Source organism: Carassius auratus, linkage group LG28B (assembly GCF_003368295.1).
Source record: "Carassius auratus strain Wakin linkage group LG28B, ASM336829v1, whole genome shotgun sequence".
Classification (NCBI taxonomy): domain Eukaryota; kingdom Metazoa; phylum Chordata; class Actinopteri; order Cypriniformes; family Cyprinidae; genus Carassius; species Carassius auratus.
Window position 1 is genome coordinate 874,905 of NC_039293.1, and position 24,653 is coordinate 899,557.

The 24,653-nt window shown below is 36.3% G+C and overlaps 1 protein-coding gene across 3 annotated transcripts in view; it reads left to right on the forward strand.

Annotated features, from left to right (window-relative positions):
- Positions 1-24,653, forward strand: part of LOC113067649 (cAMP-dependent protein kinase type I-beta regulatory subunit) — a 53,563-nt gene that overhangs the window by 23,305 nt on the left and 5,605 nt on the right. For all 3 annotated transcript variants that reach the window (XM_026240027.1, XM_026240029.1, XM_026240028.1), the window contains exons 5-9: positions 3,556-3,617; positions 5,728-5,774; positions 10,507-10,665; positions 13,137-13,197; positions 16,167-16,288. In XM_026240027.1, the coding sequence (XP_026095812.1) occupies positions 3,556-3,617; positions 5,728-5,774; positions 10,507-10,665; positions 13,137-13,197; positions 16,167-16,288 (451 nt within the window). The remainder of the gene's footprint in view (positions 1-3,555; positions 3,618-5,727; positions 5,775-10,506; positions 10,666-13,136; positions 13,198-16,166; positions 16,289-24,653) is intronic.

Consider the following 24,653-nt stretch of genomic DNA (forward strand, 5'->3'; position numbering starts at 1 on the left):
TGTTAAAAACAGTTGTGCTGCTGCTTAATATTTTTGTGTAAACGGTGATACTTTCAGAAATGTTTAAATAGAAAAATCAAAAGAACTGTGTTTATTTGAAACGGATTCCCTTTGTAACATTGTAAATGCATTTTACAGTTACTTTTCATCCGTTTAATGCATCTTTGATGAAGAAAAAGCATTATATTCTGTTATAAATCCTGACATATACAGCATGGCAGTACATTATCACACTATTTTCTTTAGTTGATCAGCTGCTGATTCATTGAAAGCAGTGAACGTCACTCACTCTTTCAGTTTGTGGTTTTTGGATGTGAACTGTGAATACTTTACTCATTCTTTTCCCAGAAGGCTGTGCTCTACTCATCCTTCATAGTGACTTCATCAACCACACTGACACATCTCACCTTCTTCGGTGTATCCCACCCCAAATCTGCCCCCCTGCAGCCTCTCTCTAAACCCCTCCATGTGTTTTAACATTTATATTTTCTCACTCTTACTCAAACCCACCAACTTTTCCACCTCCCACTCATTCATGGACAGGTTCAGACGAAACCCCTGTTCCTTCTCATGTTGCTATCCACCTCCTCAGTTTTTAATTCCTTCTCCTGCTCAAAAGACCAGCTTATGTTGGTCAAGACTGGTTTATGCCGGTTAGTGCTGCTTTGGCGCTGGTACTGTATATCCGCTGAAGATGGTCAGTGTCGGTGTTTTTGCTGGTTGAAATATCCAGCATGTGAAATACAATGGTTGTTGTGTATGATATCCGACAATAATGTGTGTGCAATTCTTGGAAAGAATAAAAATGAAAAAGCAGGTAAAATTAAATTCATTTTTCTCCTATTTTCTACCAAGAATTGGTTAGTAAATATTTGCTAGCTGTCTTTAAGACAGCATTTGGACTCTCTGGTTTAATATATAGATCAGATTTTTTTTGACCATTTTCATCTGTTTACTTTCACACAACATGTCTTGTATTCGATATCTGTTTACATCAATCTCCCACTTGAACTAGAATTATTCCATCTCTCTATTTAAAGGGATCTTATGATACAATTTAGATTTTTTCCCTTCCTCTTTGGAGTGTTACAAGCTCTTGGTGCATACAAAAGATCTGTAAAGTTGCAAAGACTAAAGTTTCAAATCCAAAAAGATATTCTTTTGAGAAGTTAAGTCAACCACTCTCTCCTAAAACAGCTCGTTCTAACACGCCCCCACATCTCTACGTCACGATGTGGGAAGATGTTTACGCAGCGCGATACACAACGCAATGCCTAAAAAAGACAGTATGAGTCATTGTAATCGGTAATTATGTCCCACTTGATGCAACAAATGCCTCGTTTGTAATGGGTTTTTATTGGTTTTGTCTCCTCTAGTGATGTCCGGATCACGAACAAATCTTTCTGTTTAACCGGATCTTGGTCGAACCAGTTCACCAAATCCAACTGAATTGTTTGAAACGGTTTGTGTCTCCAGTACGCACTAATCCACTAGTTACGTAAGTTATTCGGTTTATAAATGTGCCTGGCACTCCCTCTGACGCGAAATAAACCAATATCCCGAGTTATTCAGTTACTCCAAACAGTACATTGATTGAACTGCTAAAAGAGCACCAGTGATGGGATGTGCACGGGCAGAGCAGCTGGACTGAGTCTCGTCCTGCTGGGAGACGGCATCACTGTATGCTTTCCGTCACACGGTTGAGGCATTCGGCCAATCACAATGCACTGGATAGCTGTCCAATCAGAGCACACCTCGCTAAAAAAATCGACGAGTTTCAGAAAGGCGGGACATAGAGGAGAAACAATAATGTACATTATATGCAACCTTAAACCCTTAAACACATTGCATTACACCAAATACACAAAATAATGTTATTTTTAGCAACATCACATAAGCCCTTTAAACATAGATGTCCAGATATTGGATGTATAAACTACTCTGTTCAACAGTTTGGTTGAATTGTTGCTGAATAAAAATATAAACTTCTTTCAAAATACATTTCCTAACCCAAACTTTTGAACCGTTTTAAGGAAGTAAACCTCTAACCATGTCATCTCTTGCACCACTAGTTGAGCTACGGGAGCTTTCAGTCCTTCTCAAGCACTTCCCACCCACTCCTTTCTCAGATGTAAGGCCGCTCTCGCCGTCGCTCATCACCAGCCACCTTCTCCTCCTTTTACCTCAAGACTTCTCCTCTGATCTTTCCTCTGTCTGACATCATACTCTGACATCACACTTTGAGTTTAACCATCCTGGTTCTTTTAATGGCTGCTCACAGCTCTGTTTGAACCACTTCACCTCGCTGTAATAGCTGTGGTTCAGTTCTCCAGGGAGCCAGGCAGTGCGTGGCTGTGAACGGGTTCGAGTGCCGGGGAATCCCCGCAGCCAGACAGCTGATGAGATAAACATGTAAATAAACATCCTTTACACTCAGTAAACTTCTAAAACCAAGAGCCTGTGACTGAAGACCACCTACCAGATGCTCCATTATTTGCTCTCAAGACTGGAATATGAGCTTCAATGCCTCTAATCATTGCATTAAAGCTTCCTCTGAAGTAGAATGCATGCGATTACTCTTATATTCATACGTATGAACTCAAAGGAACTCATTGTCACAACTTTCGCTGTTTCTACATGTTTTGCTAGGCTTAGTTGCATTATTACCAGTGTCTGCTAAGCTCACCGTATACTTGTATTAATTAATAAATGCTTGTGTGTGACTTGCAGTGTCTAAAACTAAAATTAAACCAAAATTAGAATTTTATTTATTTATTTGCTATTTAAAATAAAGCCAAAATAAATTAAAATATAAAAAACGTAAGCTTAAAAACTGAAATATTATTTAAAAATTACAAATCTTGCATGGCAGCTAATTGAAATAAAATAATTTAAACTGAAGTGCTAAAATGAAAGCTAAAACTGTAATGAAAGCAAATGAAAGTTAAATAGAAATATGAAAAAAATGAATTAACATGAGAAAAGCAAATAGTAAAATTACTAAAATAACAACAAAAAAATTATATATAAATATGAGGTGAAAACCTAAGCTTAAAAAACATAAAAAATTAGAAATGTTGTCTTTGCAACTAATTGAAATGATTTAAGATGAAGTGCTAAAATGACTGAAACTGAAATAAAAATAAGCGATAGCTAAATGCAAACCCAACATAAATACCACTACTGAAGCACTGACAGCAGCAGTGAATAAACACTGCCTAACCGGCAGCAGTAACCGGAGAGGTGTATTGTGGGATGGAGTCAGGGGTCATGTGTAGTGACTTATGACACTCTTTGCTTTCGCACAGGCACGGCTGTGCGGTTTTGTTTCTTGTTTGAGGGTGTGTGTCTCGTAAAGAGCTGAGCATGAACAGTTTATTATTACTTTGTTGTCTTTTTTCTGTGGATATGTGAACGTGTGTAGAAGCCGACATGGTCATCTCGCATTTGATCAGAATTTTGTTTTCTGAACTAATTTCTGTATTTGTGTTTTTGTATTTCCAGTGATTAAATGAGAGATTAATCTAATATATCTTTTTTTTTTTTTTCGTCTAGTGACATATTTGATGCCATGTTCCCGGTCACACACATCGCTGGGGAGACAGTTATCCAGCAAGGTACAGTATGGAAAAAAACAGTCGTTTTATATCATACAGCACAAGTTTGCACCACTATATTAGTCAGGAAACCTCATAAACAGCTTGTTCAACTAGTAATTCTGGTTAAGTTTAGTTTAGTTTACCAAGCTACAGACTAACCCAAACCTAATTCTGATTGTGAAAGGAAATTAGCATTTTTGGTATTACAAAAAATGTTATTTTATAATTAGCCGTTGAAGGTGATCCACAATCATCTCATGACGGAAGGATATCCAAGATTTAGCAAACACAAGAATGCAAACCAAACAAAGATCTCTAAACTGAAATTGCTTGTCAATTCCACAAATAATTACAAAGAAATGGCAAGTAATACATTGAGCAAAATGTGCTATTTTGAAGTAGAAAGATTGAAATACCTCAAAGCATATGGAGACGTTAGCTGAAATCTTCTGAAGTTTCTCCAGAAGAAATGTGTCTCTGGAAAACTGTATTTGCAGTCATCTGCAATGTGATCTCTATTATAAACCCATGCATTTCTCATTCAAACTCTTCAGAGACCAGTGCTCTCCATCCTTTTCTCTCCGCATTCAGCCCTACAGTATGCCAGCAGTCACATTAAGACAAGGCTGAATGATGACACCTTCATGTTGAGCAATCAGAACGTCAAAACCAAGTACTGATACTCAGTTCACAAATGCATTGCAGATTGTTTTAGTTATGTAAGAAGGAACGGTGGGTGATGAGGGTTTTTTTTTACACAGTCAAACAATGAGCTCTTTTTGGTTTCATGTGGAGTTCATAAGCGATAGAGAACAGTGAACTGCATGCACGTCTTACACACTCTCTGTGCAATGCATCGATTCTCCAAGCAGAGTTTCGATGCGTTTATCTAACATGGGCAGAAAACAAAATCTAGGAATGTGCAAAGTTTAGTATGTGCGTTTTTTGTTCTCGTCAAATATTTGACTGCACTCTGCGACTCAAGGATCTGTTAGCCAAAAAACAGAAACTTCAGAGCAGAGGTGATAAAAGACAGGAAGACAGGGACAATACTAAGAAAAATGAGCCGAACGGGTTGAAAGAGAGAGAGAGAGAGATGGCGTGGAAGCCACTAGCGATCGGTGAGTGTGTTAAGATGAATTGCTGGTGTGATTTACGAGCGCTTAGTGTGTTTGGTGTTAATTAGCCCCGTGAACCCGCGTGAACTCGGCAGCGCACGGATCACGGGCTCTTTTAACTCTTTGGCATGCGCAAACACACACACGCTCGCTACCAGGATCCCAAACACCAGTTTCAACACACACTCTGACATCAAAGAGCCCCTGAACCTACAGAAATGCTTTATGTAACGGCCTTTAACTTGGAAATGTTGATCGGGGCCCGTGGCTTCTGGCACACCCAGGCGTCCATTAAAAACTCTCAAATGGGGTGTAGATGAAGAAGCCTGGGAATGGTTTAGAAGATGCCGCTCTGGGAGGTGCAGACGCTTTTTAAGTGGTGCGCCATCTTTTATCTGCGGCGCGCACCACTGTGTGTGTGTTCTTGGGAAACGGGGTGTCGAAAAAAGGATGGAATCTGGGAACGAGATGACGTTATTTATCTTTTCCTCCTTTCTGTCCTGAATTTAACGGTCCCATGAAATTAAAATGGGAGTTTGGTGGCTTTTAGGTTGTCCGCGGGGTCATCTAGATGCTAATGCACGCTTAAAAGATTGACCAATTAACTTTAAGCAAATACTTTATGGTGATTTGCTCAAAAGTTTGGGATCAGTTAAATTTTTTTAAATAAAGCAATGAATACTTTTATTCAGCATGGATGCTGGTTCACCAGAGACTTTTACGTTGTTACTCAAAAATGATATTTTAAATAAAATACTGGTACTTTCTATTATTTAAGGAACCCTGAAAAAGGCTTTTGATAAGTACAACTGTTTTGAACAATGATGATGATAAGAAATATTTCCCGAGCAGCAGATTTCTGAATGGTAGCGTATGTGTAGTGGCAATTTTCGCAGCTGAGCAGAAAAACAAGGAAAAGGAAGAAGGAAAGAGTGCTGTTTATCGGTAGTCTTTTTCCTGAAGTTAGTTGACTTGAATAAACTCACAGTTTTCTCTGGTTTCTTTCTCAGGTGATGAAGGAGACAACTTTTATGTGATCGATCAAGGAGAAGTTGACGTGAGTTCAGTATTTCATACCTGTTTCTACAGTCAAATGCACAACTTATCACCATAAAGTCATGAAACCAACTTCATTTAGACCTGGGAAAGCAAAGAAACTGTCTACAAATGCAATATATTTATCAGTATAGCAAGTGTGATAGGGTGAATCTTATGAAACCTTTAGGTTATGCGTTACCTGTGTGTTTTCTGCGAGAAATGTAAACCTTTTTTTAGAACCATGAAACTTTTTTCATGAAAATTAAGCCCCACATTATTCTTCTTACTACTGTGAAAAAAATCTTATTGTTACTGTAAATATATACAGTACAGACCAAAAGTTTGTAAACATCTCTATTTTTAATGTTTTTGAAAGAGGTTTCTTCTGCTCATCAAGCCTGCATTTATTTGATCAAAATACAGAAAAAAAATGTAATATTGTGAAATATTATTACAATTTAAAATAATTGTTTTTAAATGTATTATACTTTAAATGATCATTTATTTCTGTGATGCAAAGCTGAATTTTTAGGATCATTATCACATGATCCTTTAGAAATCATTCTAATATGATGATTCATTATCAGAGTTGGAAACAGTTCAGCTGCTTAATATTTTTTCAGAACATGTGATACTTTTTTAGGATACTTTGATGAATAAAAAGTAAATATTATATTTTGTAAGAACAATATACACTACTGGTCAGTAATTTGGGGTCAGTATATATTGTTTTCTTCTTTTTAAATAAAATCAATACTTTTATTCAGCAAGGATGTGTTAAATTGATAAAAAGTGATAGTAACGAAAATATATTATTAGAATTTTTTTTTTTTTTTTTGAATAAATGCAGTTCTTTTTAACCTTTTATTGATCAAATATATTAGACAGCAGAACTGTTTCCAACATAATAAATCAGAATATGAGAATGATTTCTAAATGATCATGTGATCGACTGGATGCTACATGTGACACTGAAGGCTGGAGGAATGATGCTGAAAATTCAGCTTTGCATCACAGGAATAAATTATTCATATTTTTATATTCAAATATTCAAATAGAAAACTATTATTTTTAGTTGTAATAATATTTCCCAATTTTAAATTTTTTTCTGTATCTTTGATCAAATAAATGCAAGCTTGATGAGCAGAAGAAACTTCTTTCAAAAACAATGTTTCCAAACTTTTGGTCTGTACTGTATATATGTCCTGTATGATACAAATCTTACCCACTGACCTTTTTTAACACTAAAGAAGTGGAACACTTGCTGTCATTGTTTTACCTCCCAAAAAGATGACATGGATAAAGTTCAAGAGAAATGATTTCGTAATCTCCACAGAGAATCCACTTCCCAAGTTTTGTTTTAAAGAGAAGATAAGAAGCCTTAAAAAAAAGAAATTCTTTGTAAATGCATTTCCTTCTCTCTCTCAGGAGTTGTCTTTATCATCCTGGGAATCTGTAGAATTTTCCACCCCCCTTTTTTTGTTTCTGTAGTAACTAAGATTGTTTAGTTTAAAGTGGCCTTTTCCACACTTTTCTAGCATTTTATTTTTTTCCCCCAGAGTCCATTAATAATGGCAGTCATGGCTTCCTGAACTGTTAATGGTCATAGTTTAGTTTTTATGACCATTTTCCACGCTCTCTGTGACTCTTCTAACAGACTGTTTATGCTACTGTAACTTTAAGATTACATGGATATAAATTATTACTTTACATGTTAAACAACTAACAACCACAAGCCAAGCTGCTGGATAGTGATCAGTACATGAATGAATGTGAGTTGGTAAGATTTTTTAAATGTTTTCACAGAAGTGTTCACCAAGGTTGCATTTTTGATCAGTAAAAACAGTAATAATGTGAAATATTTGTATTATTTAAAATAGCTGTTTTGTATTTTAATATCATTTAAAATGTGATTTATTCATGTTATGTTAACGCTGAATTTTCAGCATCATTGCTCCAGTCTTCAGCGTCACATGATCCTGCAGAAATCCGTCTAATATACCGAATTTGCTGCTCAAGAAACACTTCTTATTATTATCAGTGTTGAAAACAGTTGTGCTGCTTGTGACACGTTTTTTTTTTTTTTTTTCGGATTCTTTGATACATAGAAAGTAAGTCTTGATTGTGACATTTGATCAATTTAATAAATTAAATTGTAAAATAATACTAGTTTCCGAAACATTCTTACTGACATCAAGCGTAAATGCGGATATTCATAAGGTAATGTGCTCGTGCCTGTGACATCATAACATTGCCGATTTCTGATTGGTCCATTTTTGAATCTAGAACTTTGAGAGTGTGTCTACATAATTCATCAAGCTTTATTGTACTTCAAAAGAGCTGATCTCAGTGCTCTTGTTAATGTTATTAGCAGTCTTGTTTGTTCTCCTCGTGTGATTTATCGGTGCTAATATTTCTCCTCTGCTCTGGACGAGCTCCGAAGTGACGTTGAGTCAGCGCTGGGTCACTGCCACATCAGATTGCGGCGTATCGAGCTCTTGAGGCAGAGCCAGAGCACTGAGACCAGCAGAGCCACCGTTCACTACGATAATGCTGTCAAATACATGCAGTATACAGCCATTAACCCATCTGCCCATGTGTGTAAGCGAGAACACACCGCTCCATAAAGCTCCCAGACACATGCTATCGCGCAGGAATGCATCTCCAATGCTACAGCAATGTCTCTCATTAGCAGAAAGGATAAATCTGCTGTGACTTTGGAGCGCACAGTACTGCATGCTAATTAGGAAAGTTGGCTTTCAATAACGTGCACACACTCTCATGAAGAAAACATGCACTTTTAGTCATTTGAAGTCATTTTTGACATTATTTTTACAGAAGATAAATTTCCAATAAAATGACTTAAAGGAACAAGTCATCCCAAACTGATTTTTTATTATTGTTTCCTCACAAAAAACGTGCACAAAAGAAAATCTTTTTTGAGAACGTGGTTAACCAAACTCCTGGTAGCCATTGACTCCCATATGGAACAAAAATACTGTGGAAGTCAATGGCTGCCGGTAACCGTTTGATCAAAATACAAACTCATACGGGTTTGGAGTGACTAGGGGTGAGAAAATGATGACAAAACTTTCATTTTTGGGTGAACGATCCCTTTAATATACGACAGAAGGCTTATTGCAAGAATAGTAAGCACACTTTCTCACCTTAAGTGACACGTTGGCTGGCTCTAAGGAGCTGTGACCCGAACCTGTTCCAGTGGCCGGTCTGGAGAGCAGAGATACCTGAGGAATGTGTCTTAGATGTCTGGCAGGACGCCTGGCCCGGGCCGGACAGAAGATGAGCGTTTATTTCTGCCCCATGTGTTAGGTTTTTTTTAATCTCTCCTCATAAAATCGACAAGTGGATTGTGTGTCCGCAGGTGAAACCCAACCAGCCTCTGTGCTTCTCTGTGTGTGTGGCTGTTGAAAACACAGATTGATTGAGATATTCTCTTCTCTAGCTCCTTGCGGTTATGCCAAAATGAAAGACAAAACAGGGGAAAGAGTCTTGAGGTGTTATCTAATTCCTGGTAAGACACTTTAGAGGGTCCAACAGGGTTGAGCAGATAGAAGGAGCGAGTGTGTTATCAGATCACCTGTCCCGCTCTGAATGCCCTCGACTATCATTAAGAAGAAACAAGAGTTCAGTCAGTCCTCGGAGATGGAAATATTGCCACTTTGTGTTTTGTTTTAATTGTGTCTTTTTATGTGCAATTTATCAGTTTATGGTATTCATTATCAGAATCATATTCAAATTGTAATAGGTGAATGTCATAAGAAATCTGTCAAGAAATATGATTTTTATTTTTTATTTTTTTGTTTGTAGTATTGTCATGACAGCACATTTCCTCTAGGTTTATTCTCATTGGTGGATCACGTTACACTGAAGATGTCAGTAATGATGCTGAAAATTTTGGCAATAAATTACATTTTACATTGTGTTCAGAAATTATTATTATTATTTTTTTATTATTTTTTTTTATAATATTTCATAATGTTAAGTTTTTTAATTAAATTATATATTATTATATTCATTATATATTCATTATATATATATATATAATGAATGCACTTTAAAAAAATCTTCTTTCAAAAATAGGAATATATTTTATATAATTTTTCTTCAGTAAAAATCTATTATATTACATTATATTTATATTAAAACAACTGTAATTGTCCCAAGTGTTTGTGTGTTTGTGTGCGTGTGTGTGTGTGTGTGTGTGTGTGTGTGTGTGTGTGTGTGCGTGTGTGTATAATACTCTCAAAGGAGGTGTAGATGAAGAAGCCTAGGAATGGTTTAGAAGATAATATATAATATATTATGTTTTATAAAATGTTATGCATTAAGTGGCATTTTACAATTTATTCAGATAGAAAACAGTTATTTTAAATTGTAATATTATTTCACAGAATTTCCATTTTTACTGTTTTTATTAAATAATTGTGGCATTCTAAAAAAACTATTTTATTTTTTTTATACAAATTTATATTGCATTAGTAAAATAAAAATAAAAGAATTGAGAATTTTATCAATCTTAGTATATACATAATGGCCATGAAAATTAAAATAGTCCTAAAAGTGTCCTGATGAATCATTATTCCAATCATGTGTTTAATTCAGAAGTATTATGATAAAAGTCAAATGCATTGTCAAAGCTGTTGTCTTCAAATAACCACACAAGTTATACATATTCACGTGCTTTATAAACCGAAATCAGCAATGATTTCTCTCTCTCTCTCTCTCTGCAGGTGTATGTAAACGGTGAATGGGTGACTAGTATTGGAGAAGGGGGTAGTTTTGGAGAGTTGGCCCTGATATACGGCACACCTCGAGCTGCTACTGTGAAAGCCAAGACTGACCTGAAACTGTGGGGAATAGACCGAGACAGCTACCGCCGCATCCTCATGGTATGAACATTACATTACACAGGGGCAATAAATGACGTCAGGGATCTCATCTTTGGGTGAAGCGTTCTTTAAATGACAAGCCCTCCCTCCCTCCGTCTGTCCGCTCACTCAGATGTCATGACATTCCAGATTGAAGCTCTTGACCATTGTGCTGCTGGCCTACTCAAACTAACAAACTTTCCAGCCTTTGGTATTCTTTAACTAAACACTTGCTGTCTTAAACTGCATCGAGTGCTCCATCTGTAGCCGTGTTTGTGTTTGTAGTGTGTGTGTGTGTGTGTGTGTGTGTTGTGGGAATGAGTAAATGAATATTTCTAATGGCCCTCGAGCTTCCGTGGAAACTGTTCTCCACACACAGAGCCTGACAAGGGACCAGTTTAGATTTTTCTGTCAGGCCATCGTTTGGTTTTTCTTTCTGTTTAGAGTCTTCCTCATCCAGACTTAACACACAGTGTGTTTTGTGAGAGGAGAGACAGCCTGTCAGATTGCTGCTATGCTGAGCTGCTCTTAATTAAACCAATAAATGATTGTGTGTGTGGCTGTAGTCAATTAGAGAGGAGTCAGTAATTCATATTCCACATCCACATGGAGAATAAAATCTTCATGGTGTGTCATAGCGTGTGTGCAAATAGACCTGGACATTATAGAAAAACATTTATATTTTAGTATTTTTCAGCTTTTTGATGTTATTTGTTGGATATTTTATTAAATTTGATATTTTATTAAATTCAATCAAAGAAAATCTTACCTTTTACCTTTATTATTTTACTTCTTGATTTAACATCTTGAAAGGCTTTTTGATTAAAATTATTATTGAAAAAAAAAAAAAAAAAAAAAAAAAAAAAAAAAATATATATATATATATATATATATATATATATATATAATTATTTATTACTTTAATACAATATAATTTTCACATTTATTGAGAATTTTTATCATTTTAATAATAATAATGAGAATTTTACTTTATTTTATATATATATATATACTGTATATATACTGTATATATATATATATATATATATATATATATACTGTATATTACTGTATATTAAATATATACTGTATATTAAATATATATTTTCATATATTACATATATTACATTAGATTACATTTAATGAGTATTTTACTTTTTGATTTAACATTTTCAACACATACTAAAAGGCTTTTCAATTGAAATTATGAGTAAAAATAATGAATTAATTCTGTATTTATTTATTTATTTAACTATTATATATTAAATATATTTTTCACATTACATTTATGAGAATTTTAACGACTGTAAAAATCAATTCTTGAAAAGTTTAATTGATGCTAAATGTAAAAGAAGATATATTAGAATGAAAATAAGATTTTTTTAAAACATGTTATTTATTTAAATATTATATTTATTTTTAATTATTTTTATCTATTTATTTTTGTAACTTTTATTCTTTTTCATTTTATTTAAATTATATTTTTACGATAATTCAATTTTTTTGTGTGTCTTATTCTCCAGTAATATAATACTCAATATATCTTAATAATTTAAAACTAATTTCTAAGACTAACTTGTAAGGAAAACACACTGTATTATGGTCAGTTATTTGAGGAGACATTTGCGCACATAAATAAGCCCTAGAATGTGCCTCATGTTTCTCTGTCAGAAGTGTTTTAGTTCACATTTTATATGCGTGGTCTTTCTCGATTGCTCTAGTAAAGAGATCCCCAGCGAGTCTGTCTACAGAAAACATATAGTGTTTATTTGGGAAATGTGGGTGAACTAATCCATTAAGCTTGACCAGCACTTGCCAGTGCGCTGTAGATCACATCTGAGATGTTCTGCTGTTTTTGTCTCTTCTTCTCAAACACCAGGGGTGGAGAGGTCACTGACCTCGTAAGAGAGAAGAGCTTCACGCTCAGTCAGTGGCTGGACATTTGCGTATACGTTTCGTTGTCTTGAATTTGAAGGCGGTTTAGTGAATAAAGTTTTACAGTCCATCCCAGAGGAACATTCTGACTCAGATGTTTCTCCTAAAATTCACTGGACTCAATTGTTGACATGCAGTAAGAGAAATAAACATCTGAGGAACCCACATGAGATGCTTCAGTCTGAGAACACTTCTGCTTCATTTACTCTCATCCCTGTCTTGAAGAAACAATCAAGACGCTAAGATCATTCGCGATTTTTCTTTACTACCAGACCATCTCCACTTAATGTGTTTCTGTGTGTTTAATCTGAGTATTAGAGTGAGACAGAGCTGAAAAAGGCAACAGAAGGAACAAAGAAAGAAGGACGCCCTAACTCTGCTTTAATCTGGATGTTTATAGTTGTTCTTCAGCAGAGTGTTTGAGGAAAGTCCCCCGGCTTTGTTCTCAGCACCGTGCTTCTTATTCTTGTTCTGTAGAGACTGATTAGAGGCCAAGAGATTCTGTTACCTGATGTCTTCCATGTGTCCTCTAACTGCTCCTTCAATGTTTTCTTTAGGGAAGCACGTTGAGGAAGAGGAAGATGTATGAAGAGTTCCTCAGCAAGGTGTCTATACTTGGTAAGTCGTGAGAAATTTGAGTCCCATCAAGAGATTTTGATTTGTAAACCTTTTCTAGCATAAACTGTTGTGTTGTTGAACTATGATGTTTCATTTACATCTTCAAATGGTGTACAACCATTAAAAATAACTAAAAAACTGCTAAAAGTTTGACACTGACGAACATTTTTTAATTTCCACAGTGAACTATTTCTTTTCTGGTTCTTCTATCATGTGCTGGTGCTTTTCATATCCACAAATTCAAAACCCTGATCAGAAGAGCCTATAAATGAACATTTAAGAACTTTTTTTTTACCTTCAAAGTTTTACATAGCAACCCAAGAACCAAAAATGTGTCCAAAATGGTTCTTTAGAAGCTGAAGTTTTTACAAATTCTAAAAATAAAGGCTTTTTTGGAATCAGTGGTTCCTTGAAGAACTTTTAACATTTATGGAACCTTTCATTGCACAAACGTTTTTTTTGTAGTGGAGAATGTTCTTTAGATCATTTAAAATGTTCTTCACAGTAAGAAAAATGGTTCTTTTAAGAACTGCGCAGTTAATTGTTCCTTGGGAAACAGAAGTGGTTCTTCTATGGAATTGCAGCAAATACTCCCTTTTGGAACTTTTATTTTTAAACGCTGAGTTTGAAGAACCCTCTGTGCTACCCTGAAGAACCCTTTAGCTTTGATTGACAGACACCGCTGCAGCACACAACGCCACTTCTACCCTGACTTACATTCCAGTGGTTTTATTTGGCGAGAGAAACAGAGAGGAGCGAGAGAGATGAACACTAAGATGGTCAGTTCTGTGGTGACCCCTCTTCCTTCAGCACCCTGAGGTCACTCGTCGCTTTAAATGGGGTTATTAAATGGCTGAACAAACACACTCCTCCTCTGGGTTTCCTCTGTTTTTCTTTCTCTCTGTGTTCTCCGTTTCACAGCCATGTCGTGGCCTGTCTTCAAACGCCAGCTCTCTCGCTCTCCAAACCTCTTTTCTTCGCTCGTCTTCTCTCCTTTGAGGGGGGCATGTTTTTGTTTGCGTAAGATTTTGGGGAGATTGCGGTGAAATCGGCACTGTTGCTTGAAGCCATGGAGTGTTTTAACTGTGGTTTGTGAGGTCTCGACACTTGTGAGGTCTTGCTTAAAAAATTTGAGCCATATTTTCATATTGACTCATATTCATAATATTGAAACTTTGAGGTGGACTTTTGTCTTTGACTAGTAAGCAGTCCATTAAGAAGACGCTAGAAACCACTTAGCAACATGCCAATAGCCATTAATAATCACGGCTGGCAGATACTGAATATATTATTTATAAAATATTCATAATGACTTGGCTGGTGATATAAACCTGATATAATGAGGTTGGCTGATAATATAAATAACACTGTTCAGTTTATTAAAAAAATTGTTAAGAATTGTGATTCACAATATAAGTGTTTTCTGATTTAAACATCCGTAGCAAAAATATTGATACGGCTTGGTCATATAAGCAAAATTTTGGAAATAAATGTCTATATTCAAACTTCTGTTAATTCGTATTTATCAATATAAATAAAAAATTACTTATTATATATATATATATATATATATATATATATATATATATATATATATATATATATATATATATATATATATATATATATATATATATATATATATATAAATCAGAATATTTAATATTATTAAATATAATAATATTATTGTCCTGATTAAACAATTTAATCTTGCATGCAATGTATTATAATGTTAGAATATTATATAAATATAATATAACTATATATATATATATATATATATATATATATATATATATATTTAAATAGTTATATTATATTATATTTTATTATATTATATTCATATTATATTAAATACAAATAATTTTTGCCTTCATTATGTAATTTTTTATATTATGTTACAATATCCTAAAAGAGTATGGTGCTAACATAAACACACACACACACACACACACTTTTTTCTCAGTTGAAGCACGCATGTTGATTTTTTCCCTCACTTGCGGCTCATGTTACGACTGAAGCAGGTGGACGTCTGCCCGGGCGTGAGGATGTCTTAGCCAGCCTGATAAAGTGACCATTAGTCTGGGGCATGCAGACAGGCCGGCCCCAACACACAAACACACACACCTCAGCCACACAAAACCGGCCCCTTTTAACAGTTTAAACATTAACGCTATGATGAGCTCTGATCTGAGAACGATCGCACACTACTGTCCTGCACTGGGATGATGGGAGATGATGAATGACAGAGCCAGCAAACAGTGCAGGGCAGAGGCGTTCATTATTGTTTGCAGCTGGAGGATGGAGCGGCGCTGCACAAGTCCAGAGGGTTTGAGTGCGGTCGTGTTCGTGTGTGGTACGCCTGTGTGATGGATGCTGGAAGGTGGGAAGGGTTTCTGGAATGTGCTGGGTATTGAATGATGGCTTTGGCGGTTTCATTTCTCACGGCCACGGCTTCAGTAGTCCATGTGCAACAGAAGCTCTTCTAGGTCGAGATGCAGTCTTCACATTCTGCAGGAAGTTCCCGATAAGCCTTGGTGTCTTTCAGATTAGTCGGTTTATTTATAAAAGCATTAGTCTGAGTCTCTAATGACACAGCCATTGGTCACTCACGGACCACCGGATGCTCGTTGCACTCAAAAAAAGCAAAGCTCTCTTAAAATGGTCTCTAAAAATATCCATCTGTGGCTTCTTGTTAAGTCTGTATGCATGGAAAGTCAACAACTTTTCATTAGAACTTCTGTGGCTTTTACTTCAGTGAATTGCTGCTTTGTCTCACCGGGATGTTAGCATAGTATCATCAGATTTATGGTATCTAGATTTATATGGTATTCACTTGTGTTCCTGATGCATTGAGTACAAATACTGCCTATGCACAGATTTCAAAGCTGGAAGTTGAAGTGTAACTGATCTTGTACCTTAATATCAGAGTTTTTGTCTCCCTAACATTCAACTGTTGTGTTTGGCAGAATCCCTTGATAAGTGGGAGAGGTTGACTGTGGCCGATGCCCTGGAGCCTGTGCAGTCTGAAGATGGAGAGAAGATCGTAGTGCAAGGAGAACCAGGAGATGATTTCTTCATCATTACAGAGGTGTGTGGAAATCCCCATGTTTATTCCCTTCTGAAGAACAATGCTACCTTTTTGGTATCCACAATAACAGTCTTTCAAGGACTTAAAGGAGAACGGCTCTCCTTGGTTCCACTCAAGGTTCCCTGACATGTTCTAAAGTTGCTGATTCACTCGAGTGAAATGCAATCTGACAATCCCCAATATCAGAAATGTTTGAATCAGGATCAATATCACGAAGCCTAAACTTTCAATTGGATTGTGTGAATATTGAATCATGGCATAGGGAGCTATATATTGAATATATTGTGCATGTTCTGCTTGTTCTCTCTATACTCTGTTGCGTTAGCTGACACTCTGGCTTTGTGCTGTCAACACTGAAGAGCACATTTACATTTCTGAAAGCCCTCGTGGTGCTGATTCAGCATTCTTCTCATTCTCTGCCAGATCTTTGAACCATATTTTGATTAACTCCACATTTCTGAAGACATTGTGGAGTCTGGAGGGGGCTCTTTTTCCCGTCCGTGTCTGTTCTCAGATTTTCTGAGCCTTTCTCTTTTTTTCCTTCTCATTACCTTCTCAGTATAATCCGGCTGTTGAGTGAAGTAGAGCTCTAAACCTTCATTTGGCTGTCTCTTGTTCCCGACCTGTGCTCCCATGACTCCACCTGTTTATTGCTTGCTTATGAGGGTTGATTCCCAAGGAAAGATTTCATTATTGCTCACAGTCACACTTTGGGTCAGTGGTTTGAACAGACCTCTAATAATAACTATTTAACTACACTTAGTAACTCTTCCTGAACCACCTTTGTGCCAAAGACATGAACGATTCCTCTAATCATGAGGCTTGTTGAGGAGATATAATGGCTTTATGGTTTATTCCTGGCAGAGAAAAATCCCATAGAAAATCCCATTGAAGGAGAAAATAGATTTTGTGGTTGGCCTGCTCATAATTTTGCTAAAACTTTCCCGATGTTGAGGATCCAAACATCACACAGGTGAAACTTTGCATTACTATCTGTTCGATTTATTGTGGATTTGAGATTGGTGGCGCTCGGGTGACGTCAGGAGTTTGTGCGTTTGGAAAAAGGCTTTTGTAAGAACTCTTCCTTTGGGGAATGTTATAAGTCTGAGATTGATGAGCCGTATGAAGGGAATCTGGGACAACACGTTTATAGTAGAAAGGTTAGTTCTTCGTTGATGTACAGTAAAGCCAGTGTTGAGTCTGTGTGAGTGCGACTGACTGACAGTGTAGGAAACCTGCTGCTGTGTCCAGATGTGTGTGTGTGTGTGTGCGTGAGTGTGTCTTAAGACATGTAACGTGAGTTACGTAATCAGATTACTTTTTTCAAGGAAAGTAACGCATTACTTTTTAATTTACAAGAAAAAATATCTGAGTTACTTTTTCAATTAAGTAGCACCAGTTATTGATTGATTGAAAGCTCTTCTGTCTCCATGTTGAGAGAAATATGTTACTTTAATTCTAGAATAAACGTTAACATGCATTAATTCATCTCACTCACAAAAAAACAAAACAAAAACAGATTCGGTAATTTCTCAATATGAATAAAAACAGTGAATTGCAACTCAGAATATGACGCAAACCTGCAATAATTAAAAATACTAAATTATAAAAAAAAATCCTTTATCTATTTAAAGGAAATCCATTGTATTATTAGTGTCTTTTCTGCTGACCCTCGATGATCCAGTTCAGCCATACTAATAAACAAAAATTACTCAAGATAAACCAACATTTGTTATTTTTTTATCGCTTAAGATGCTTTCTTCTGTGTTCTACTGTGTAGACCTGAATTTACATTTCCTTCAGCCTGAAGCTTTTGGTGTGAAAGGGCTTTTACATTTGCCAAAAGTAGAACTTTTTATATTAAAATCAAACAAGCAAGCCCTGCCCAGATTAAAAAAGTTACTTTCTATAAAAAGTAACTCAAAAAGTAACTTTTTAGGGAGTAACACAACATTGTAATGCATTACTTTTAAAAGTAACTTTTCTCAACACTGCTTTGGAATGATTGTTCTGCTCTTTTTTTCCCACTCTACACCTTTCTGTTCTATTCTATTTGTTAGACTGGAATATTTGTCTATTCTGTTCTATTCTGTTTACTCTGTACTATTCTATGCTGTCTGGTGTTCTGTTGTCTGTATGTCAGTTCTATATTATGTTCTTCTATTTACTTTACTCTGGTTTATTTATTGTTTTTGTTTTCCAAAGCTATTCTATTTTTTGTGCTTTTTTGTATTCTACTCATCTTACTCCACTACTCATTTTTATCATCTTGTGTTCATCTGGGTCAGAGTGACAGATAAAAATAAAGGAGGAGGACTTTAGCATGAGACACGGCTCTGCCTCGCTGCTTGTTTGTCTCTCTCTTTCTCTCTCTTCCTCCGTCTCTGCCTGATTCCCAGCGCGGGGCGGCCAGCGGTTCAGTGATGGAATGTGGGCTGCAGACTTTCACACAGGGTCAGGCCCAGACTCCAGACCTGAGCGAGGGAACCAGCGGCGGCTTTCCAGACACACTGACACAGGCTTGGGAAGCGAGAGATGTGTGGATGTCATTGTCCAGCCCTGCTCCATAGTTCTTCCTTTTTGTTTCTTGTTGTCCTGACAGATACCGGAATGAAACTTTCTCCTTTTAGTTCACCTCTATCACTTTTGTGGTTTGGACTTTCATTCAAACACATACACCCATGACTAATTACACACTAAATAGGAGGATCACAGGAAACATATTGACATCCTGTAGCCTTAAACTTCGTTGATTTATCACATGAAGGTTCTGTTGCAAAGCCTATTGAACTGCCTTGCTGTCTACATCCAACATCAAGGTGACCACTGACCAGACTTCCTCTTTTTCATGGGCATGCCCTGACCAGGATTTCTAAATCGCCTAAAATTTCCAGGTTTTGACATGCTTCGTACAATCCACGTACAATATATGTAGGTAAAATGAAAATAAGAACCTATTCTTAATTGACTTGGCTGGTTAAATAAAGGTTAAATTACATAAAATTGAAGTGTGTTTGCATCACTTTGACCCTTCTAGATATCTTCCTGCATGCTATAACTGGTCAATTATGTACAATACCTGCATGCCATTGGTCAAAGTACTTTTCAGTAATTAACATCAACTATTATACAAAAAAAAAAAAAAAACATAGATGTTTTAGGCAATTTAGAAATCCTGGCCAGGACAACTGGACATATGGTCGCCTAACCCACATTACATTACTTTTCTGTTATGATATAATCATGTTCATAATTGACATTTATCTTGCATTAACTGCCATCTTGGATGGATTGTTCACATGCAGTGCATTTTAATGCTGTGTAAACTTTTAAGACTAAAGTAAATAACAAAAAACTAAAACATTTAAGACTAAAGTAAATAACTTTACCTACTTTACACAACCAATGCAATTTCAGTCCAGTGAAGATGTGTTGTTAAATTGCCTCACAAAATCTTTATTGCACGTTTTGGCATATTACACCAAACTTAAAAGAGAAAGATGAAGAAAGATGAAGCACTTTCTGTGCTCTGTCTCTCATGTATGTATGTATATATTATATATGTTTATGCACGTCATACTCCATTTTGATAGTATCATACTATCATTTCCATTATTTTTAACTATCATATTCATTATTTTCATATTGTTTTCAATAGTTGTTTTTTGTGTTTTTTACATTTTTACTATTTTTTTATGTCTATGGAATTTTTGTTCATTTTAGTTTTAGTTATTTTACTGCATTGTTGAACTAAATGAAAATCATTTCTATTTTTCTTTATTTTTTTATTATAACTCTGTTTTGGAATACATTTGTTGTTTGTTAGATTAAGTCACAGAGCAACTATGATCTGATGTGTCACACATTAACTGATTTCACCATGTATAATGTTCCATCATCTTAATTTGGGCCGTGGTAAATGTGATGATTCATAATATGGTTTATTACCCATACAGCTGCTGTCAGACTGTCTTAATCGCGTGAGAGCAGAGGGCCAATTAGAGATCTTTCTGCAATACATCTGCCGAATTGTTTGCATTTGGGTGTTTGTGTTTGTATTTTTTCTCCCCTCAATGTGGAGGTGGGGGTGTTAAATAGGTTTTCCCACAGATACCAAAAACAATTTGTTGCCCATTGTAAGAGATTTAATTTGATAGTAATGCAAAACCAACAGCTCCAGGGCATCCCCATGATGTCATACCTCTGGAGAGCACGTCCCCAGCCAATATCCTGCACATACCAGGACGCTGGGGTCACACTGAAACATTCGAAGCTTAAAACTTAGCTTTTAAAGCTTTTTTAAAGAAAAAAGACGAAAGTGGACTCTGTCATTATAAACCACATAATTATAGGGACATTCAAACCGGAACAAGATGAAAGTCATCCCTGGCATATTAAAATGTTCTGACTTGTTTCCACATTTTTTTCCGCTTTTGCATATTAAAGTTATTCATAAGTATTGCAAGTAAGAGCTGGTCAAAGGACTGCAGACAGACTGATAGATAGATAGATAGATAGATAGATAGATAGATAGATAGATAGATAGATAGATAGATAGATAGATAGATAGATAGATAGATAGATAGATAGATAGATAGATAGATAGGAATAATTATACTAATCTGTAATTTGTAACTTGTAAGATAAATAGTGTTTGTGTGTTGTGTGCAACGAGCGTGAGAAAATAAAATGTTAAAGATAGTTCTGCCTACTTCATCCCATGAAAGCGTGCAAAATTATGCATACCTAACATGCACACATCAATGCAGGAGAAGCAGAGGAGAAGATTCGTTAGTATTTATGCAGCAAGGCAAATTAGATGGCATGCTTCTCCTTAAAGAGACCGAGAGGTGGAGAGCCACCCATCCAGACGCCACGACCAGACTTTACTGAGTAAAGAGCAAGTCAACAATGTTGGCATCACACCAAACCCTCTGTGTCTCTGGTGATCAGTTGAGCTTGATGCCCTCAGTTGGAAATGGTAGCATGTATGCATGAGTTACTTTAGCTGTCTGCTTGATTGAACTGGAATGTTTGTGTTCTAGACTTTGAATAAGATGTTGGCAGCGTGTCTGATTCTGTGTATTGGCAGTGAGGCAGTCCCACAGCTGTGGACCTCTGTAACATAATGCCTTTCCATCAGCAGATGTTCGTACGAAGCTTGGAAGAGGCATGCATCCCTGTGGTTGAAGGAGACACAGAAGGCAGTAGGGTGTTTGGAGATCTCTCAGGTAGTCCACATAGGCAAAGTTATCCACATAGGCGATTGCCACAGGGGGTTAAGCACTCTGTTGTGACTGCTAGACTGTTGTTGGTGGTTACTAGGGTGTTGCAATGCAGTTTCTGAAGTGGTATAAGGGGTTTTAACATTTGCAAGACTGTTTTTGGTGGTTGCCAGGGTTTTGCTATGCAAGTTTTAAGGTGCTCTAAAACCCGTTCAGACTACACAAGTTTACCCCTGATTTTACCATGATTTGCTTGGGCATCGGGACGCACGATTCAACCGTTTCATCTCATGTAGTGTGTCATTGTGCACGACGTCTCTGTGATGCTTTACGACGTCGACACAGAAAAACTAGCATTTTATTTTTTTGCGACCCATACTCAGAATTTGTGCTCTGCATTTAACCCATCCGAAATGCACACACACAGAGCAGTGAACACACACACACACACACACACTGTGAACACACACCCGGAGCAGTGGGCAGCCATTTATGCTGCGGCGCCCGGGGAGCAGTTGGGGGTTCGATGCCTTGCTCAAGGGAACCTAAGTCGTGGTATTGAAGGTGGAGAGAGAGCTGTTCATGCAGCTCCCCCACCCACAATTCCTGCCGGCCCGGGACTCGAACTCACAACCTTTCGATTGGGAGTCCGACTCTCTAACCATTAGGCCACAACTTCCCCACAAATAGGAGCACAGAGGTGCCTTTGTACAAGCTTTCGAACATGCCAAAACGAAAGGGAGACAATGGTATCGGTCCTGCTAGGTGTCATTTAACAATGTGTTTTCTGAGGTCCAAGGTCAACACAGCCGTATACCAGGAAGTTTTAGAGCACTTCATGCTTCCTGCTGTTGATCAACTTTATGGAGATGCAGATTACATTTTCCAACAGGACTTGGCACCTGCACACAGTGCCAAAGCTACCAGTACATGGTTTAAGGACCATGGTATCACTGTTCTTAATTGGCCAGCAAACTCGCCTGACCTTAACCCCATAGAAAATCTATAGGGTATTGTGAAGAGGAAGATGTGATATGTCAGACCCAAGAATGCAGAATATACTAAATACTGAAAGATACTGAATTTGTGAGTTTCCTTAGTTGTCAGTTATAATCATCAAAATTAAAAGAAATTAAGATTTGAAATATATCAGTTTGTGTGTAATGAATGAATATAATATACAAGTTTCACTTTTCGAATGGAATTAGTGAAATAAATCAACTTTTTGATGATATTCCAGCACCTGTATATGATAAATGATTGTAAAAGGGCACAGTTTTCTAAATAACTTAAAAGTATACTCTTAACTTCAGTCTGTGAAGCATTATAATATGATAATCAAGTATTATTTAATGATAGAACTTTAGTAATTTGAATTACAACTTGATAACCATGTATGAATTCATATTAGTTATTTTAACTGAACATTTTAACTGGACTGGTGGTGGAGCCACTAGACATTAAGTGTTTGTGTAAAACAAAAATAAATTAGGAAAAAACTAACAAAAATACTGATAAGATAATTACTATATGAATACTACTATAATAACAATATAAAACACACTAATGATTAATGAGCTACTGGATTCATGAATATTAATCAGGTTGTGTTATGTTCACTCAAACTGATTTGCTGAAATCAGTACAGGGAGGTTAATAGGTGAGCGCCAGCCAATGAGATTCCCGTTTGCGCATTAGTTCCGCCTACTACCGGAAAAACCCAGCAGTTCTTAAAAGCTGAAGAATTCCGAAGGAACACCATTATTTTTACTGGAAAATACAACAAAGAATATCGTTTACATGTAGCGTGTCAATTCTCTCTCTCAATTTCAATTTAGGTGAACTTTATTGGCATGACAAAAACTGTACTTTTGTATTGCCAAAGCAGTTGCAGCTGGTAGCAGATGTGTTAACACTTTGTTATGTGGTTTCCAGGGTGTTGCTGTGCAATTTTCAAGGTGTTTTAAATTTAAAAAGCTCAAAATTGACCATAATACCTGAGTCTTTACAGTTAAAGTTAAATCCCTTTAGTCTTGAAGTTGCATCATTGTGTTTCATCAGTGTAGCAGTGGAATTTAACAGTGTTTATAATGATTTAAATAATAACTCTGCTTTGATGGACACTATCCTAAACCCTTAATTTTCATACTTGACCCGTGATTTTCAAGTCTTCCTAGCAGGATGTTAAGGTCAATGGGGTCAACTCTGTGCTGAAAGCTGCAAAGAGATCCAGTAGTGCTACAAGAGTGATACAGCCATGGGCAGTGGTCAGTGATATGTCACTGACTACTTTGACAAGCGCTGTTTCAGTCTTCAGCAACGCTGTTTCAAATCAGATGTCAGTGTCCACTAACAGTTTGAGTGTAGACAACAATCCACTGAGAACAAACACCTTTCTGGGGTCCATCAAGTGTTGGCCCTCTTCTCACTGTATGTGCTCTCTCTTGGTAACAGTTTGTGTGCATTACATTGATTGTTTTTGCCAGCCTGTTTAATTTTGGTTTTAGCTTAGTCTTTGTGTGAAGCTGTCATTTTAGTTTTTAGTTTATTAGTTTTAGTCACGTTCATACTCTTTTTAGTCTAGTCATGTTTCAATCATCTAAAAGTCTTAGCATTTAAGTCTTATTTTAGTCAGAATTATCCATGACTATTTTCGTCAAATTTTAGTCGACGAAAACTCATCACATTTAGTCTTTTTAGTAATGCAATTCTATTTAACCCAGTCAATGTAGTATAAGTATAGACAAAACCAAAATTTTATTTAGCCAAACCCATTTCGAACAAGGTTATCTTATTATATGATGTTATCTTATAAACTCATGAATACATCCATTCCGGACGCTCTGATTTGAATTTACAACATTTATTTTTACACACATCGGTCCCTTTTTCTGTGTCAGACTTAACTTTGCTTGTTTTCATTTTCTAAATAATGCCGCGAGTGGGGCTTGAGGAAGTGATGTCACCTGCACCTGCGCAGTGCGACCTGATGCAACCCCTGAAGTGAGACACAGGAAACAGAAAAACTGCAAAATAATAATAATAACGCGATTAAACAAGACGAAATAACATTTTGTTTCATCTCGTTTTGGTAAACGAAAATGAAGAGACATTTTAGCATACGTTTTATTTTTTTAACC